This window comes from Somniosus microcephalus, chromosome 3 (assembly GCF_052327205.1).
Source record: "Somniosus microcephalus isolate GS21.2 chromosome 3, FLI_Smic_1.0, whole genome shotgun sequence".
NCBI classification, from domain to species: Eukaryota; Metazoa; Chordata; class Chondrichthyes; order Squaliformes; family Somniosidae; genus Somniosus; species Somniosus microcephalus.
Genome location: NC_140989.1, coordinates 290,218,163 through 290,239,434, shown reverse-complemented (window position 1 = coordinate 290,239,434; position 21,272 = coordinate 290,218,163). Strand labels below are relative to the sequence as shown.

Sequence of the window (21,272 nt, the reverse complement as noted above, 5' to 3'; positions counted from 1 at the left end):
ACAAATAAGACCAAGCACTGGTTCAATGTAGAAATAAAAAGCATGTGCACTGATTCTGACTGACAGCATCATATAAAGGCACAGAATGTATGCTGTGGGATGCTGGAATACAAATGTAGTGTATGTGCCTTTAAGAGCGCCCTGTGTACTGTAATGCCGGTAATGGCCACTCGGGCTATATAAGCCTGTATATTGTGTTGTATCAGTTAGTTCCCCTCCAGACTTTGTTCAGTAAACACCTGTGAAACCAACTCCTGTCTTCAGTGTCTCTATTAACACACGGACACAACAGTGGCGATGAATTGGAAATGGACTTACCTGCAATTCGGCAGCACCTCAAGGACATCGATTCCTCTGGCATCCAAAGTCGAAGAAAAGCAAGAAAAAGAAAAAGCTGTGGTTTCACCAGCTAGCCGAGCTGGTGGCAGGTACTGCAATAATCCTTCCTGGGCGTCGGGCTGGGGCTCCATTGGCTGGCTTTGCAGCGAGGCCAAGCAGCGAAGGTGGCGGCAAGCAGTAACAGACGGGGAGGGAGCACTCGGGAGACGGCCGGCGCTGCAAGCAGGTCGGCGTTCAGAACTAGCAGAAAGAGTCCGGCGGGAACGAGTCTCCACCTGTAAATAAATAAAAAGAAACCCGCAGAAAACAGCGTTGTCATCGGCAGCAGTGGCGGGGAAGCGCCATAGCTTTTCTGCAGAAAAGAAAGAAAAGCGCGGGAAGCGCCATTTTTTTCCAGGATGCCTAAGTCTGGCAATATTGATGCTTTTGATAATGATATAGAGGATTGGACCACATATGTGGAAAGAGTGGAGGTATATTGCACCGCAAATGGAATAGAAAATGAAAAAAAAGCGTCAGTACTTCTAAATCTAATGGGCGCAAAGACATACGGGCTGTTACGAAACTTAATCACTCCAGCCAAACCAAAGGACAAGAATTTTAAAGAAATTGTTGATACCCTACAGGAGCACTTAAACCCAACACCGCTGCTGATAGCGGAACGATTCAAATTCTTCAAGAGGAATCAACACAAGAATGAAAGAAACGCTGATTACCTCACCGAATTAAGAAAGCTATCAAAGCACTGCCAATTCGGGGCAGGACTAGCAGATTATCTTCGAGACAAATTCGTCTGCAGTCTCCTAAGTGAAGGAACACAGAAAAGGCTGCTTTCTGAGAAAGATTTAACACTGGACAAGGCTTTCAGTATGGCTGTATCATACGAAGCAGCCGCAAGAGGAGCTGCAGAGATACAACAAAAGACACAGGACTTCGGCACCCATGAAATGACAGGGTTTCGAGAGTTGTTATCGCTGCGGCAGATCCACCCATGACCAGAGGGACTGCTGGTTCAAGGACAAAGCATGCAGGCAATGTGGAAAGATTGGACACATTGCATGGGTATGCCGATCTGGACAAAAAAAATCCATGGACAGGAAAAAAAATCAATAAAGAAAAGTACAGAAAGGTACAAATGATGATGGACAGTAGCTCCGAAGACCAGAAGAGCGATAGCGACTCCGAAAACAAGAGACTAAGCTGTCTCAAATTACATAATGTAATTGCCAAAGAAGATTACCAGACCATTTGGGTTACCCTCACGATAGCAGGGTCCCCAGTTAAAATAGAGCTAGATACAGGATCAGCTCTGACCGTCATAAATCGATGGGATTACGAGCGGCTATTTCCGCATATACCTTTAAAAGACACATCCATTATCTTGAAAACATATACGGGGCAGAAAGTATACCCCAAAGGAAAAATAAGGGTGCCTGTTGTATACAACGGCAAGGAAATACAAAAGTTGTATTTATACGTTCTACAAGATGGTGGTCCACCGCTGTTGGGACGTGAATGGATCAGGAAAATACGTTTAGACTGGCACTCCATTCAGGCACTGACGGTGACCAGTAAGGAAAAAAACGATGATGATGTCATACCTGAACGATTAAAAGACATCTTGGCCAATGCCAAAGAAGTGTTTCAAGAGAAACTAGGAACCTTGAAAGGCATCACCGCCTCAATAAAAGTGGAAGATGCGGCAATTCCCAAGTTTTTTAAGGCAAGACCGGTGCCATACGCAATTCGTCCAGCAGTTGAGGCAGAGCTGGAGAATTTGGAAAAGGCAGGCGTATTATCCAAAATAGATTGGAGCGAGTGGGCAACACCCATCGTCCCAGTCATGAAGAAAACGTTGAATAATGATAAATCTGAAGAACAGAGAAAAATTCGCATCTGTGGAGACTTCAAGGTGACTGTAAACCCGGTCCTTCACACTGTACAGTATCCTCTTCTGAGGATAGAAGATATTTTCGCCTCGCTATCCGGAGGGAAACGTTTCACGAAAATTGACTTGGCACAGGCATATCGACAGATGGAGGTTGAAGAGGCCTCTAAAAAGTATCTCATGATAAATACACACAAAGGCCTGTACCAGTACAATCGACTGGTTTTCGGAGTAGCATCCGCTCCAGCTATCTGGCAAAGAGCTATGGAGCAAGTCCTCCAAGGGATTCCGGGGACTCAATGCTACCTAGACGACATCCTTGTAACAGGAGAAAACGACAACGAGCACCTTGCCAATTTGGAGCAGGTGCTCACTAGGTTGAGAGAACGGGGCCTACGAGCAAATCGCCCCAAGTGCGAATTTTTCCAGAATCAAATATCATATTGTGGCCACATAATTAATAAGGAAGGGTTGCATAAGTCACCTGAAAAAAATTGAAGCGGTCATAAAAGCCCCAGCACCTGAAAATGTTTCACAATTAAGGTCGTTCCTGGGATTAATAAATTACTATCATAAATTTTTACCGAATTTATCAACTCTTCTGCACCCTCTTAATGAACTGCTACAAACAGGAGTAATTTGGAAATGGAGCGAAGACTGTAAACGTGCCTTCCATAAATGCAAAGACTTAATCACGTCCAAAGATTTTGGCTCATTACAACCCATCACTGCCAATCAGACTGGCGTGCGATGCATCCCCTTACGGCGTAGGAGCAGTATTATCGCATAAATTCCCTGATGGCTCGGAATGGCCGATAGCTTTTGCGTCACGCTCATTGAACTCAGCTGAGCGTAACTATGCCCAACACGACAGGGAAGCACTCAGCCTGGTATGGGGAGTGAAGAAATTCAACCATTACCTACACGGACAAAAATTTACCTTGTTGACTGATCATCAACCCCTCATCTCCATATTCAACCCTAAAAAGGGTGTTCCCATTATGACAGCGCAAAGGCTACAGAGGTGGTCCCTTTTTCTAGGGGCACACCAATATAACATAGAATACAAAGGATCAAAACAGCATGGGAATGCTGACGGTTTATCGCGCCTACCGTTGCCAACGGTAGAAGAAGCGCCTACCGTAGACCCAGTGGATATTTTCCACTCTACCATAGTCGAATGTCTACCAGTAACAAATTCTGCCATTGAAAGGGAAACTAGAAATGACCCGACTCTCTCACGAGTCTACGATTTAACAGTGAAGGGATGGCCAGCACATGGCGAACCACTGTTGCCAGCATTCTCGCAAAGAAGAGAACAGCTGTCAGTGTGCCGAGGAACCTTGATGTGTGGATCCAGAGTGGTGATTCCACCCAAACTCCAGGATAAAGTTCTAAAGGAGCTTCACGAGGGGCATCTGGGTGGAGTGAAAATGAAGAACCTAGCCAGGGCGTTTGTATGGTGGCCAGGTATCGATGGAGACATCGAAGAAATGACCAAGAGCTGCCTAGGATGCCAGAAGGTCCAAAACGCTCCACCACAAGCCCCTCTACATCCATGGGAGTGGCCCTCATCTCCATGGCAAAGGGTACACATCGACTTTGCTGGTCCATTTATGGACTCAATGTTCTTAATCGCGGTTGATGCACACTCCAAGTGGCCGGAGGTAATAAAGATGTCCTCCACCACCACGGAAAAAACCATCACAGTATTAAGGACCATATTTGCCAGGAATGGGCTGCCTGAACAGATCTGTTCTGATAATGGACTGCAATTTGTGTCCGAAGAATTCAGGAAGTTCTTAAAAAACAATGGGGTTAAGCACTACACGTCCGCCCCATACCATCCCGCCACCAATGGATTGGCTGAAAGGTTTGTCCAGACCTTCAAGAAGGCCATAAAGGCCATGGGTAATGAAGACATAAAACTTCAGCATAAGGTGGATAACTTCTTGTTTGCATACAGGAATGCAACACATATGGTTACAAACCAAACTCCCGCCATGATGTTCTTCAATAGAAGCCTAGGATGCCGGCTGGATTTGATCAAGCCAAACATCAGAAGGGACGTGGAGAACCGGCAATTTCAAGGCATGAATGAAAGGCCAACTAGAACCGTCCAGATAGGTCAACAAGTTTTGGCCCGGGACTACCGTACCGAGAAATGGCAGCCTGGAACTATCTGCACACGACTAGGACCGCTGATGTATACCGTGGACATCGGAGAAAGCATAATAAGGCGCCATGCTGACCAAATCATAGAGTCATCCGAAAAGGGACAACCTACACCACAACTCTATATGCCTAATGATGAAGTAGAGATACCCATAGTATCTACCTCCGATCCGGTGATACTGGAACCCGATGAACCCGACACTGGCATTCAAGCCGAATCAGCCTTGCCAAAAGAACCTACTACACCACCAGAAACTACTACACCACCGAGGCGTTATCCGGACCAAGTCAGGAAGCCTCCAGAGAGACTGACTTATAATTGATTAACTGCAGCAATGTGTAGATTATTTTTCTTGTAACATGTAATTAATGATTACTTAAAATATTATTTACTGGTTGGCTAAAAGGGGAGGAATTGTAGTGTATGTGCCTTTAAGAGCCCCCTGTGTCCTGTAATGCCGGTAATGGCCACTCGGGCTATATAAGCCTGTATATTGTGTTGTATCAGTTAGTTCCCCTCCAGACTTTGTTCAGTAAACACCTGTGAAACCAACTCCTGTCTTCAGTGTCTCTATTAACACACGGACACAACAACAAATGCTTAGCGTGTTTTTCAGAAATTCTTTTCTGCTAATTTAGCAGTGGCATTAGCTCATTGATTTTAATTGTGTAATATTGCCAGTGGGTGCAGGGTTCATACCTCACTTCAGACAGTCCTGGCGAGTGGAGACGGGGGTCTGGAATTCTGGTTTGCCATCCAGTGGGATCCCCACTTCCAGTGGGTGCCCCTCCCCTCACTCTATGGGAGCCCACAAAACCCTCCTGCCATATAGGAGTAACCACCCTATCGATTGGTATAAAGATGATTATGAACATGGAAAGAGCGTTTACGTTGTGGCCTATCAGCCTGCATATCCTTCTGCTACTTCACACTATTCTCTAAGGAAAGTGTATGTAAACAACCTATCTTTGTATTTTAGTATCCCACAGCATAAATCCAGGGCCTTAATGTTCAATGCTGTCTTTATATTACACAGAACCACTCCAAAATGATTAGGTTTCCTGCACAAATTTGTGCATGTGTAGTTGTTTAAAAGTCATATATCCACTTCAACACAAAGACCGCCTACTTCTACCTCCGTAACATCACCCGTCTCCGCCCCTGCTTCAGCCAATCTGCTGCTGAAACCCTCACCTATGCCTTTATCATCTCCAGACTTGACCATACCATTGCTTGCCAGACTAGCCTCCCATCCTTCACCTTCCATAAGCTTGAGCTCATCCAAAACTGCTACCTGTATCCTAACCCACACCAAGTCCCACTTGCCCATCACCCCTGTATTCGCTTGATTTACATTGACTCACGGTCCTCAAATGCCTCCAATTTAATATTTTCATCCTCATGTTTAAATCCCTTCATGGCCTCTTTTCCCCCAATCTCTGTAGCTGCCTACAACCCTCTGAGAACTCTGCATTCTTCCAACTCTGACCTTACGCATATCCCACTCCCTTGTCCCACCTTTGGCAGCCGTACTTTCAGCTGTCTAGGCCCTAAGCTCTGGAATTCTCTCCTAAACCTTTCCGTCTCTCTACCTCCCTCTTGTCCTTTGAAACCCTGTTTAAAACCGACCTCTTTGGCCAAGTTTTTAAGCCACCTCTCCTAATAGCTCCTTCTTTGGCTCGGTCTCAATGTTTCTCTCTGATAACACTCCTGTGATGCTCCAGAAACTGCGTTTTCTGAGACTTAGTTCAAATGCGCTGCCTCTGGATACACTGAGGTTCAGTGCTGGCCCATACATTGCACTCCACACAAATCACTCCGGTCCCCTGCAATGCCATCCCTCGGTGCCTAACTTAAAAAATGTAGGTAGTGTTAGCCTGAACTCACACTAGCACCAGACTCCTGCAAGAATCAAACTCCTCTTACTCACTTCACACAAATATTAATTTTAGGGGGAAAAATTCCTGTCCAAACTCAAGGTTGAACTCAGTCTGTGGCTGAACTCTTATGGAGGCTAAACTCCACACTCTTCGGGCCTCTCACACTCTCTACTGGCATCTTGCAGCTCAACACTTCTACTCTACTGTCTTGGTTAAATAGTTCAGCATTCTATTTGTCATGTTCATTGCTGCTCTGTATTGACTGGACATGTTAAACACTGAGTCTAGTAATAAATCTCTTTCAACCCTTAGTTGCTTTAACATATTTCAGGGAATAATTTCTGACACCCATGTATTTTTCCTTTGCAAGTTGCAAATTACCAGATTAATTTCTAGGCATGCATCTTCTCTGATGATTAAAGGTAGTCTAGAAAGGCAAGATATGCAAAAACCGCATCGTTAGCATGTAGTATTGCTCACATTCAGCCCTTTCATGACCAGAAAATGTGGCGGTTGCCATTACTGGGGTCAGTTACTTGCATATCCACTCTGGGTAGAGGGAAAATTAGTGGAAGAATCACCTCCAGGCCAGTATTGTGCAGCTATTTTCAAAACAACATTGGCCAAGTTCTGGGATTTTAGGGAGCAAGTCACCCAGCCTCTTGGCCTAGCATGATCTATGGTACAGAGTGCAAGTATAAACATTTTATAAAAACTGCCACACACCAATTTTATCCAAGGTGAAGTTCATGACTGCTGAAGATTGATTCCCCAGTTGGTTTGAAGCAGTTACCCAAGTTGAATAAACAGAGTATGGGTTGAATCTGTGCCCAGATTCACAAGCAAAGCCCAGCTTTTGATGTTCTTGAGTCTTCCTGTGCCTTGTGCATTTTCCAGTTGATGGCTCTGCAGATGCAGCTGAGGCAATGAAACTGTGTGACTCATTTCTGAACCTGAAAAATGTATTACAGTCATGATTGTTTAAACATATCTGTACGTTTGAAATGAAAGGTGCAGCACTTCATTCTCTGCACTGAAAAAAAACACCAATAGCAATAACCAAAGTGTTAGTTCAAGTTCAAAATTTCCCGGATACTCTGCAAAACACAGACCATAGTTAAAACATTTAACACCCACATGATTGAGATCTGCTGAGCTGCTAGATATATTGTAGGGCGGTGGCAGTGAGTTTTGCCAGAATTCCAAAGCACCGTGACACATTGTCATACCCATGATCCTCTGTATGGATATTTCTGTCCTCAGCCCTCAGCTGAGACACTGTAGAGATATGCCCAGCGATGCCCAGGCAAATATATTTGCACATTGGACAGTATAATGTAAGGGTGCAGCCAGAGACAGTCCAATAAGGACAGGTTTGGCACCAGTAGCTGATGGGAACATAGACAGATAGGTTCCTCACAGTGACGAGAGGTCATCAATTTACAAGTAAGAGAGAGTGTGAAGAGAGCGTAGGAGGAGTTTCTTTATACAGATTGTTGTTGGAGCACAGAGTACTTTGCCAAAAGGGAGTGGCTAAGGCAGAGATCATTGCATGTTTTAAGGGAAAAAATTGGATAAATATTTGAAGCAGAGTTATGAAGAGTACAGGGGGCAGTAGGATTAGTTTTGAATTGCTCTGGCAAAGAAATAGCTTCCTTCAACCACAATGGTTGCTGCACTGTGGGGACAAGGAGGTAGTTAGGGGGTGCGGGGTGCATGGTGGGGGAAGAAAGAGTTGAAAGGTGTTTGTGGAAATCCCAGATCAGGGTTGAATCATGGAGATGCCAGGATTTGGAGATCAGGGAGCATTTATGCAGAATTTTCCCTCAAAAAATTAACTAGATGAGACAGTTTCCACAATGTGGTAGTTTGCACATTGTTTGTGGAAGGAGCAAGCTTCAAGGCAGAATGGCCTTTTCTTATTCCATGCTTTCTTATGTGTCTCTATCATTCAGTTAATGCTTAAGGGCAACACCAGTGTTGAATCTGGAGAATCACCTTACCACAATATGTGATTTGTACTGATGTGCGTGACTTGTCCTACTTCCCAGGTGCACGTTACATCACCGTCTCTTCCATTCTGAATGCATGTCAGGTTTCGGGGCTGATCTGGAGGATCTGAAATGGCAGAATTTGGAATTTTTGATGTAGAATTATTTCCTAGAATTTCTAAACATGTTTATTATAACATCAAAAGTGCTTTACGCAATGAATTTGTGAAAGGCAGTGACTAGCAGAAACAAGAGTTATTTTGTGCCAGTATTTTTTTTTATTCGTTCCTGAGATGTGGGTGTCACTGGCAAGGCCAGCATTTATTGCCCATCCCTAGTTGTCCTTGAGAAGGTGATGGTGAGCTACCTTCTTGAACCATTGCAGTCCGTGTGGTGAAGGTACTCCCACAGTGCTGTTGGGGAGGGAGTTCCAGGATTTTGACCCAGTGACGATGAAGAAACGGCGATATATTTCTAAGTCAGGATGGTGTGTGACTTGGAGGGAAACTTGCAGGTTATGGTGTTCCCATGTGCCTGCTGCCCTTGGCTTTCTAGGTGGTAGAGGTCACAAGTTTGGGAGGTGCTGCTGAAGATGCCTTGGCAAGTTGCTGCAGTGCATCTTGTAGATGGTACACATTGCAGCCATGGTACACCGGTGGTGGAGGGAGTGAATGTTTAAGGTGGTGGATGGGGTGCCAATCAAGCGAGCTGCTTTGTCCTGAATGGTATTAAGCTTCTTGAGTGTTGTTGGAGCTGCACTCATCCAGGCAAGTGGAGTGTATTCCATCACACTCCTGACTTGTGCCTTGTAGATGGTAGAAAGGCTTTGGGGATTCAGGAGTTGAGACACTCGCCGCAGAATACCCAGCCTCTGACCTGCTCTTGTAGCCACAGTATTTATGTGGCTGGTTCAGTTAAGTTTCTGGTCAATGGTGACCCCCAGGATGTTGATGGTGGGGGAGTCGATGATGGTAATGCCATTGAATGTCAAGGGGCGGTGGTTAGACTCTTGCTTGTTAGAAATAGTCATTGCCTGGCACTTGTGTGGCGCAAATGTTACTTGCCACTTATTAGCCCAAGCCTGAATGTCATCCAGATCTTGCTGCATTCGGGCATGGACTGCTTCATTATCTGAAGAGTTGCGAATGGAACTGAACACTGTGCAATCATCAGTGAACATCCCCATTTCTGACCTTATGATGGAGGGAAGGTCATTGATGAAGCAGTTGAAGATGGTTGGGCCTAGTAAGATCACACAAACAGCAAAAAAATTAATAAACAATCTTGAATAAAGACAGAAAATGCTGGAAATAAAGTAAGCATCTGTAAATAAAAAGGACATGTTAAGGTTTTGATGCAACATCTTGCCTCAGAACTGAAAGCTGTAAAATAACCAAGACCCTTTGTCAGTTGTTGTTTTGTGTGCTATTGATTGAGGGAAGTATGTTGGCGAGAGGACTAGCAGAACTCCCTACTTTTCTTCAAAGTAGTGCCATGGGATCTTTAAAAAACACCTGAACCATCAGAACAGATGAATAGGGCCTTGGTCTAACCTAAAGGACAGAATTTGCAACAATGCAGCAATCCCTCAGTATCTGGCAAACTAAACTGATTAGTCTAGACTTGCAGCTCAAATTCTGGTTTGGGGTACTACAAGCTTCTGACCCAGAACTGCTACCAAGTGACCCAAGTCGATTTTGGTCTCCCATCGAGAAAGGCGGGAGGTGTGTGGGGTAAGTGCAATGGTTGCTCGGAGGAGTTAATGGGGAACCTGTCCCAGTTTATGGGTCGTTGCTCCTTTGCACGAGTGAGACTGGCTGCCAGTGTGACACATGCCACCCCATTGGCAGCTCGCCAATCCGGAAGCAGTAAACTGGGTGCTGCTACAGGTTTAAGGGCTTGCAACAGCTTAAAGAGGAGCTGCTCTTGTGTGGCCAACGCTGTGGGGCTACAGAAAGATACCAGCGTTCCAACCGAGTCCTGAGGTTTACAGATACAGCTATGGAGAAGTTTGGGAGAGGAGCGATATCTGCTTCCTCTTGGATAGTTGGTAGGTTCCAAAGCAAGTTGGTGAATGGGCATGGAGAGAGAGGTGCCAACAGCATGATCTTCAGGGCCTGGCTGCAGTGCAGAAAGAAATTTATTGATCTTACCTCGAGTGCCAAGACTCCCCTTCACATCGCAGATTATTTCTGCACAGCCTTGCAGAGTCCCACCTTTGCCTCAGCACCATCAATCCTTCCCTTTCCCACTTCCCATGGCTCTCCATAAGAGCAGGAAAAACTTCCCTGCACACTCTTTCTGCTTGTACTCACGCCCTCAAAACCTGGTACAGCCTTCACAACTATTTTTCCCTTTGACCACACTCGCTGCTGGTTCCTGTCATCATGCTCACAATAGTACGTTGGCTAAGTTGACTAATACATGGTGAGAGTTGAAGCCCTTGCCTAGGGCACATATTTACCCAGCTCCACTTTTCTTGCAGGAGAGGCCAGTACACAGCAGGAGGGAGAGGACTAGCATGGGAGGAGTGTGCTAGACACACTGCAAATACTCACCACTATGGACGAAGCTGCCATTGACATAATCTGAAGATGCACAGCAGTCAGCTGTGTGTCTGACATTTGATTTTCCACCTGCTACAATCCCGTTTTTGACCGCAAATTGAGAGGTTAGGAAAACAAAATCATCCCTACTGATTTTAAAAGCAATCACAACAATTGTGCAAAAGATCCTTTGGCGTTGCATCAAGGAGTCAAGGAGGCTGAAGACAGATGCCTGAGAGAGAGAGAGAGAGAGAGGGGAAAGAGAGGGGAACTAAGTGTTACAAAACATATTTGAAAGTTCTTTATCTGAATGCACGTAGCATTCGTAACAAAATGAATGAGTTAACGGCACAAATAATGACATATGGGTATGATCTTGTGGCCATTACAGAAACATGGCTGCAGGGTGACCATGACTGGGAATTAAACATACCAGGTTATTTAACAATCAGGAAGGACAGGCAGGAAGGGAGAGGAGGTGGGGTGGCTATGTTAATAAAGGAAGGAATCACTATAATACAGAGAAATGATATTGGGTCAAAGGAGCAGGATAGTGAAACAGTTTGGGTGGAGGTAAGGAATAATAAGGGGAAAAAAACACTAGTGGGTGTAGTCTATAGGCCTCCGAACAGTTGCAACTCTGTTGGACGGAGTATTAATCAGGAAATAGTTGAGGCTTGTAATAAGGGAACAGCTATAATTATGGGGGATTTTAATTATCATATTAACTGGACAAATCAAATTGGGCAGAGCAGCCTTGAGGAAGAGTTCATTGAGTGTATTAGGGATGGGTTTCTTGAGCAGTATGTAACTGAACCGACCAGGGGGCAAGCAACCTTAGATTTGGTCCTGTGTAATGAGACAGGATTAATTAAAAATGTCCTAGTAAAGGATCCCCTTGGAATGAGTGACCATAACATGGTTGAGTTCCATATTCAATTAGAGGGTGAGAAGGTTGGATCTCAAACAAGCGTGCTGAGCTTGAATAAAGGAGACTATGAAGGTATGAGAGCGGAATTAATTAGAGTGGACTGGGAAAATAGATTAAAGGGTAAGACGGTACATGACCAGTGGTGTACATTTAAGGAGTTATTTTACAACTTCCAAAAAATATATATTCCACTGAGGAAAAAAGGGTGTAAAAGAAAAGATAGCCATCCGTGGCTAAGTAAAGTAATTAAGGATAGTATCCGACTAAAAACAAGGGCATATAAGGTAGCCAAATCTAGTGGGAGGATGGAAGATTGGGAAGTCTTTAAAAGACAGCAAAAAATAACAAAAAGATTGATTAAGAAAGGGAAGATAGATTATGAAAGTAAATTAGCAAAAAATATAAAAACAGACAGTAAAAGTTTCTATAGTTATATAAAAAGAAAAAGGGTGGCTAAAGTAAATGTTGGTCCCTTAGAGGATGAGACCGGGAAATTAATGGTGGGAAACATGGAGATGGCAAAAACACTGAACAATTATTTTGTATCAGTCTTTACAGTAGAGGACACTAAGAATATCCCAACACTGGACAAACAGGGGGCTCTGGGGGGGAGGAACTAAATACGATTAAAATCACTAAGGAAGTGGTACTTGGTAAAATAATGGGACTCAAGGCGGATAAATCCCCTGGACCTGATGGCTTGCATCCCAGGGTCTTGAGGGAAGTAGCGGTAGGGATTGTGGATGCATTGGTAATAATTTTCCAAAACTCACTGGACTCAGCAAAGGTCCCGGCAGATTGGAAAACTGCTAATGTAACACCCTTATTTAAAAAGGGTAGTAGGCAGAAGGCTGGAAACTATAGACCTGTTAGCCTAACATCTGTGGTTGGTAAAATGTTAGAGTCCATTATTAAGGAGACAGTAACGGGACATTTGGATAAACATAATTTAATAGGGCAAACTCAGCATGGTTTCATGAAGGGGAAGTCATGTTTAACAAATTTGCTTGAGTTTTTTGAGGAAGTAACATACAGGGTGGATAAAGGGGAACCAGTGGACGTAGTGTATTTAGACTTCCAAAAGGCATTTGACAAGGTGCCACACAAAAGATTATTGCTCAAGATAAAAAATCACGGGATTGGGGGTAATATTCTGGCGTGGGTGGAGGATTGGCTCTCTAACAGAAAGCAGAGAGTTGGGATAAATGGTTCGTTCTCAGATTGGCAACCAGTAACTAGTGGTGTTCCGCAGGGGTCAGTGCTGGGTCCCCAACTCTTTACAATCTATATTAACGATTTGGAGGAGGGGACCGAGTGTAACATATCAAAGTTTGCAGATGATACAAAGATGGGAGGGAAAGTAGTGAGTGAGGAGGACATAAAAAACCTGCAAAGGGACATAGACAGGCTAAGTAAGTGGGCAGAGATTTGGCAGATGGAATACAATACTGGAAAGTGTGAGGTTATGCACTTTGGCAGGAAAAATCATAGAGCAAGTTATTATCTTAATGGCAAGAAACTGGAAAGTACTGTAGTACAAAGGGATCTGGGGGTCCTGGTGCACGAAACTCAAAAAGTTAGTATGCAGGTGCAGCAAGTGATTAAGAAGGCCAATGGAATGTTGGCTTTTATTGCTAGGGGGTTGGAATATAAAAACAGGGAGGTATTGCTGCAGTTGTACAAGGTATTGGTGAGGCCGCACCTGGAATACTGCATACAGTTTTGGTGTCCATACTTAAGAAAAGACATACTTGCTCTCGAGTCAGTACAAAGAAGGTTCACTCGGTTAATCCCGGGGATGAGGGGGTGGTCATATGAGGAGAGGTTGAGTAGATTGGGACTCTACTCATTGGAGTTCAGAAGAATGAGAGGCGATCTTATTGAAACATATAAGATTGTGAAGGGGCTTGATCGGGTGGATGCGGTGAGGATGTTCCCAATGATGGGTGAAACTAGAACGAGGGGGCATAATCTTAAAATAAGGGGCTGCTCTTTCAAAACTGAGATGAGGAGAAACTTCTTCACTCAGAGGGTGGTAGGTTTGTGGAATTTGCTGCCCCAGAAAGCTGTGGAAGCTACATCATTAAATAAATTTAAAACAGAAATAGATAGTTTCCTAGAAGTAAAGGGAATAAAGGGTTACGGGGAGCGGGCAGGAAATTGGACATGAGTCTGGGTTCGGAATGGTCATGGCCCTGTGGGTAGTGGAGCGGGCCCAGGGGCCGTGTAGCCTTGTTCTGCTCCTACTGTGTTCTAATTCTGTTAGATTTCAGGAGATGGTTTTATTCCTGTTCCTGGCTGGGGTGGAGATCGCCTTTACAGAAGGTAAGTACTGTAGAAAATATAGGGACAGAGTGATCTCCTGGAAGAATTTCGATCGCCTAGATGGGTCGGAGAGGAATTTCCCAGATTTTTTTCTCCCAAATTGGCCATTGGGTCTTTATCTGGTTTTTCGCCTCTCCCGGGAGATCACATGGGTTCGGGTGGATGCAGAGTGATAGAAGATTTGAGGTTAGGATCAGATCAGCCATGATCTTATTGAATGGTGGAGCAGGCTCGAGGGGCCGATTGGCCTACTCTTGCTCCTATTTCTTATGTTCTTATGAGACGAAAGCAAAGAGGAAAGTCCATCAAGCTTCATCACCTTGTCCTGTGATTTACGCCGGCACCATCTGTGGCAAGGACTGTCGCTTGAGAACTAGATTCTTCAGCCACTCATGATGTTGCAGAGTAACTGAAGTGTTTTGCCATTTACACCATCGTCTTGCGAGATGGACGGTTGCCATAGTTATAACAATTAACAAAGAACTGAGAAGCTTATAAAATGTAGTAATTGGTCATAGCATTGTACACTCAATTCAATCAATAAAATTAAAAAATACCACTTACTGCCAGCTTTAATATCAATTCCACAGATCAAATATTCAGTGTTGCAATGCAGCTTACAGGCAAAACTGGACTTGGGGTTTTCAAACTTTGGAATGTGTGCAGTAACTGCATTGGTGGAGATCTGTTCAGTAATAAGCCGTTTGGTATTGTCTTGAATAATACATAGCTGTTGAGTTGTACACTGATTGTAGGATGATCCCTTTAAGATGCACGATATGTTAATGCTCGATCCAAGTCTTATTATGGATGCAGGGCTGACTCGCATTTCCCCATTAGCACAGGATTCTGGAACAAGATTGTGTCATTTTTAAAATCATGTAAAAATCTAGAAAAGCTATTGACGATATCAGAAGATAACGTTTTCGTATGATATTTCTGCTCCTGCTATTGTAATGCAAATGTTAACCTGTTTATTTGAATTGTGTTAAGATTTGTCTGCTAATATTGCCAACAGTAATTTCTATTATTATGTCTTTACAATGTAGATCTCTTTCCCTACATTAGAACAGTGACTGCACTTCAAAAGTACTTCAATGACCATGAAGCGCTTTGGAACGTCCTGAGGTTGGGAAAGGTGCAATATAATTGCAATTTTCTTCTTCTTTCTTTGTGGAAGAGGCCTCTCTATCTTCTCATTTAATAAGCTGTGTTTTGTAAGTAACAGATAAGACATGAGCAGGATGGCCTGATAACTCAAACAAATGACTTACGGTCAGTGCCATGGGTAGACTACTAATTGTATCCCAGAATTCCTCGTTGGGTATTGTTTTATAGCATTCCTAGATAAGTAATTAAAATTAGTGTTCCCTGCATGGCTCAGCGGCAAATGTACCATGGTGGAATTATGGCATTTCTAGACCAGAAAGATTCTCGGTTCAATCCTCATATGTGCTGAATTAGCTGATCACAGGAGAGGCCATGTTGGGGCACAAAAATCAGTCAAGGATCCTTTCTGATTGCTAGCCATTGACACCTGCTGTATCCATAGGGACATCGGGGAAGACAGGATTCGGCACTTTACAGTAGAGGAAGAGGATAGCATGCCAGAAATCCCAAGGAAATTAATATTGAATCAGAGACTCCATAAAATTAATATAAGTAAAATAACAGTAATGAAGAAAATAATGGCACTAAAGACTGACAAATTCCCAGGACCAGATGGTTTCCACTCCAGGGTTTTAAAGGAATAGGTGAGCATATTGCAGATCTCCTAACTATAATCTTCCAAAGTTCTCTCGATTCAGGAACCGTTCCTTTAGATTGGAAAATTGCACATGCCACTCTGCTATTTAAGAATGGCGAGAGAGGGAAACCAGGGAATTATAGACCAGTTAGCCTCACATCCGTTGTCGGGAAATTACTAGAGTCTATAATTAAAGATAGGGTGACTGAACACCTTGAAAATTTTCAGCTGATCAGAGAGAGCCAGCATGGATTTGTAAAGGGCAAGTCATGCCTGACAAACCTGACTGAATTTTTTGAGGAGGTGACTAAAGTAGTGGTCAGGGGAATGTCTACAGACCGGTTAGCCTAACATCAGTAGTAGGGAAAATGCTAGAATCTGTTATAAAGGATGTGATAACAGGACACTTAGAGAATATCAACAGGATTAGTAAAAGTCAACATGGATTTATGAAAGGGAAATCATGTTTGACAAACCTACTGGAGTTTTTTGAGGATGGAACTGGTAGAATAGATAAGGGAGAACCAGTGGATGTGGTGTATTTGGATTTTCAGAAGGCCTTTGATAAAGTCCCACATAAGAGGTTCGTGTGCAAAATTAAAACACATGGGATTGGGGGTAAGATACTGGTATGGATTGAAAATTGGTTAAAAGACAGGAAACAGAGAGTAGGAATAAATGGGTCTTTTTCAGGGTGGCAGGCGGTAACTAGTGGGGTACCGCAGGGATCAGTGCTTGGGCCCCAGCTATTCACAATATATATCAATGATTTGGATGAGGGAACCAAATGTAATATTTCCAAGTTTGCTGACGACACAAAACTAGGTGGGATTGTGAGTTGTGAGGAGGATGCAAAGAGGCTTTAGGGCGATTTAGAGAAGTTGAGTGAGTGGGCAAATACATGGCAGATGCAGTGTAATGTGGATAAATGTGAAGTTGTCCATTTCGGAAGGAGGAACAGAAAGGCAGAGTATTATTTAAATGGTGATAGATTGGGAAAGATTGATCTACAAAGGGACCTGGGTGTCCTTGTACACCAGTCACTGAAAGCAAACATGCAGCTGCAGCAAGCAGTTAGGAAGGCAAATGGTATGTTGGCCTTCATTGCAAGAGGATTTGAGTACAGGAGCAAGGATGTCTTACTACAGTTGTACAGGGCCTTGGTGAGACCACACCTGGAGTACTGTGTGCCATTTTGGTCTCTTTACCTAAGAAAGGATATACTTGCCATAGAGGGAGTGCAGCGAAGGTTCACCAGACTGATTCCTGGGATGGCAGGACTGTCGTATGAGGAGAGATTGGGTCAACAAGGCCTGTATTCACTAGAGTTTAGAAGAATGAGAGGGGATCTCATTGAAACGTATAAGATTCTGACAGGGCTAGACAGACTGGATGCAGGGAGGATGTTTCCCCTGGTTGCGGTTTCTAGAACGAGGGGTCACAGTCTCAGGATACGTGGTAGGACATTTAGGACTGAGATGAGGAGAAATTTCTTCACTCAGAGGGTGGTGAACCTGTGGAATTCTCTACCACAGAAAGCTGTGGAGGCCAAGTCACTGAATATATTTAAGAAGGAGATAGATAGATTTCTAGACACAAAGGCATCAAGGGGTATGGGGAGAGAGCGGGAATATGGTATTGAGATAGAGGATCAGCCATGATCATATTGAATGGCGGAGCAGGCTCGATGGGCCGAATGGCCTACTGCTGCTACTATTTTTTCTATGTTTCTATGTTTCGATTGATGTTATTTATATGGACTTCCAGAAGGCATTTGATAAATCCCTCTGTTAACTAAGGTAGAAGCCCATGGAATTGAAGCCAATTTATTGACCTGGTTATGAAACTGGCTGAGCGGCAGGAGACAGAGGGCAGGATTTTGCCAGCCCTGGGGAGGCGGGTATGGAGGCAGGACTGCCGGGAAAATGGCAGAATTTGGGGGTGGGTGCTCAACCCGCCCCCAACCTGCCTCCATGCCAGCTTGCCAGGAGGCGGGTAGCCGTCCCGCGCCGGGTCCCATCTCCTTGGAGGCAGGAAGGGATTAAAGCCACTTAACTGCCTGTTAACGGGTAGTTAACAGGCAGAAAATAGGCTTATCACCATTTTTACCACACGAGTGCGGGCTTCCCAAAGGCTCCGAAACCCGCTAGGTCACCGAGGCGAGTAGTGGGTCTGCGGGGGTCGGAGGGGTCCAAAAGTGTGCTGTGGAGGTGAGTGATGGCTGCAAGTGTGGAGTGGTGAGTATCTGAGGTAAGTGCAAAGTGTTAGAAAAAGTGTACTTACCTTTGTTTCTTCCTGCAGGCTTCAGTTGGTGGGTATGTGGAGAGTTTCGCACCTCCGCGGTAGAGATGACAGATGGCCATTGGATTCTCCAATGCAGCAACAGTCTAATTTCTACAAAAGAAAGATGTTTGATGAGGTCTTGAATTCAAGAACTCATCAAACTACAGAGAATGTCAGTGTTAGACAGCTTCACAGAGCTGTCAAACTATGACAATTCATCTGTCAAAAACTTCTCTGCAACCGGCTTTCCCTTAATTGGCCTGCTAAGCCTGCTGGGCGGGCTTAACAAGGTCAATCAAGGGAAAATAGAGTGGGTTGGCCAGAAGTGGATGGAGGCGGGACTGAAACCCGACAAGTGGGAGTCCCGCCTCCGAAAGCTCCCCATTGGCAAAATCGAGCCCAGTTAGGGATAATGGGTAGGTACTCTAATTGGCCAGAGTGCAGGGATAATGGGTAGGCACTCTAATTGGCAAGATGTGACTAGTGGTGTCCCGCAGGGACCTGTGTTGGGGCCTCAACTATTCACTGCATTTATTAATGACTTAGATGATGGGATAGAAAGTCACATATCCAAATTTGCCAATGACACAAAGATAGGCGGCATTGTAGGCAGTGTAGATGAAAGCATAAAATTACAAAGAGATATCGATAGATTAAGTGAATGGGCAAAACTGTGGTAAATGGATTTCAATATAGGCAAATGTGAGGTCATCACTTTGGATCTAAAAATAATAGAACTGGGTACTTTCTAAATAGTGAACAGCTAAAAACAGTGGAGGTCCAAAGAGACTTGGGGGTCCAGCTACATAGATCATTAAAATGTCATGAACAGATACAGAAAATAATCAAAAAGACTAATGGAATGTTGGCCTTTTATATCTAGAGGACTAGAGTACAAGAGGTTGAAGTTATGCTGCAGCTGTACAAAGCCCTGGTTAGAGCACACCTGGAGTACTGTGAGCAGTTCTGGGCACCACACCTTAGGAAGGATATATTGGCCTTGGAGGGAGTGCAGCGTATGTTTACCAGAATGATACCCAGATTCCAAGGGTTAAATTACGAGGAGAGATTAAACAAATTAGGGTTGTATTCCCTAGAATTTAGAAGGTTAAGGGGTGATTTAATTGAAGTTTTCAAGATATTAAGGGGAACAGATAGGGTCGATCGAGAGAAACTTTTTCCGCTGGTTGGGGATTCTAGGACTAGGGGGCATAGTCTAAAAATTACAGCCAGACCTTTCAGGAGTGAAATTAGGAAACACTTCTACACACAAAGGGCAGTAGAAGTTTGGGACTTTCTTGTGCAAATGGCAATTGATGCTAGATCAATTGTTAATTTTAAATCTGAGATTGATAGATTTTTGTTAACCAAAGGTATTAGGTATATGGGCCAAAGGTGGGTATATGGAGTTAGGCTGCAGATCAGCCATGATCTCAATGAATGGCGGAACGGGCTTGAGGGGCTGAATGACCTACTCCTGTTCCTATGTTCACTGATGCTCCCTGAGATTGACTAGCCATCCAATACTCAGGCCGGAATTTTGCCGGCGCTCAGGGGGTGGGTTTGGAGGCAGGACATCCGGTATAACCTGCCTCCAATCAATCTTCCCAAGTGTCGGGTCTCCGATTTGTGCATGGACCCGACACCTAGCGGCGGAAAGAGGATTAACAGGCAGTTAATAGGCTCTTTTGCAATTTTGACACTTCTACTTCGGGCTTCCCGACGTCCAGGTAAGTGTGGCATGTTGTGAGTCTGCTGTAATGTTTCTGCATTGATGACAGCTGCAGAAGTGGTGTGAAGGATCCATTGATGCACTGGTGAGTTTCAGAGGTAAGTAAATGTTGGGAAATTCATTTTTAATGCATTTAGACTTTTCTGTAGGTAACAAGTTTTGAATTGTATGTCTAGTCCCATCTCATTGGGAGAACCTCTCTCACCAGTGATAGATCACTTCTGTAACCTCACCTGCAGCTGCCATCTGTTCTAGCCTAAGGAGGGAGTCACTGGAGAGCATGGGTGCAAAAATTCACCTGTGAACAGTCATTGTCAGTGTTTGCAGCACCTCAATGCTGTTAAACACTGAGAAATGAGCTGTCAAGTAAAAAATGTGCGTGGTCCCTTTAAGAAAACCGGCAGATGACGCATCATCAAATGACGTCATCTGACCGGCTTCTTCTTAATTGGCTGGCAATTGACGCCCACATCCAGCAGGGCGGGCTTAACAAGGCCAACTGACGTACAATCACGTCCGTGGGCTGGATGAAGTTGGGGGCGGGACTGGAACCTGAAACCAGCTGACCTGCTCCCAAGCTGCATCGATCGATAAAATCGTGGCCTCAGTGTCTGGGCTCATACATGAAGGTGACTGGTTGGCTGTAGTTTCAGGGGGATGCCAGTGCCTGTGGAACCACATCCAGCATGAGTCAGCATTTAACGATTAACGTAACTGAGTAATGCAATGAGCTCAAAGAAGATTTACAACACAGTAATCAATATGTATAATTAGAATTGTTTAAATGAAACTTACCGGCTCCCTTATTCTTGCACAGCAAGATGGTGACTAGTTTGATTAACCAACATATTCCAACAAACTCCATCAAATAATGCAAGGGAAGCTCGTGATCCAGAAACTCCAGATTGTAGACTCTTCCTGTAAAGAGATTATTCAACAGTCTCAGTTCCATATTTCAGGTTCAATCCACCTTTGCTGGCTCCATGCATTCCCACCTTTTGTTAAGTTCTTTCTTTTTGTTCCTCTACCAGCCAATGTAAAATGAGTTTGAGTCAGCCTCAACCCGGATCTGTACTCTGCTCTTAGATCAGCTCAGAAAGATCCAGGTTCAGTGCCTGGTCTATGCTGAGTTATCTTATTTCAGCCAAGGTAGCGATAGAGGTGATTGGCTCCAGCACCCTGTTGAAAAATCAACTGCCCCTGATTGATATCCAGTAATCTCTACTCGGAAATACACACATGTAAATATCCAATGAGGATAAGAATGAATTCAACTCATGGTCAAATAGCCTGCCAACACTTGCTGTCTAAGCTCATACCTGAAGAATATTCACTCAGGTCAAAGTACTGGCACACACTTCAAAAGAGATGGCAAGTTCCTGATGTCAGCTAAGCCGTTGTGGGCAGCTGCAGAGTGGAAGTGAAGCAGTTTCC

The 21,272-nt window shown here is 44.2% G+C and overlaps 1 protein-coding gene across 1 annotated transcript in view; it reads right to left on the bottom strand.

Moving 5' to 3' along the window:
• LOC147122050 (interleukin-12 receptor subunit beta-2-like) overlaps positions 1 to 20,709 on the bottom strand; it is a 52,828-nt gene extending 32,119 nt beyond the window's left edge. The window contains exons 1-4 of the mRNA XM_085982744.1: positions 20,634 to 20,709; positions 14,641 to 14,925; positions 8,287 to 8,401; positions 7,010 to 7,236 (exon numbers count right to left, since the gene is read on the bottom strand). Coding sequence (XP_085838870.1) covers positions 7,010 to 7,236; positions 8,287 to 8,401; positions 14,641 to 14,925; positions 20,634 to 20,703 — 697 coding nt within the window. The 5' untranslated portion in view covers positions 20,704 to 20,709. The remainder of the gene's footprint in view (positions 1 to 7,009; positions 7,237 to 8,286; positions 8,402 to 14,640; positions 14,926 to 20,633) is intronic.
• Between the last annotated feature and the right edge of the window lie 563 nt (positions 20,710 to 21,272).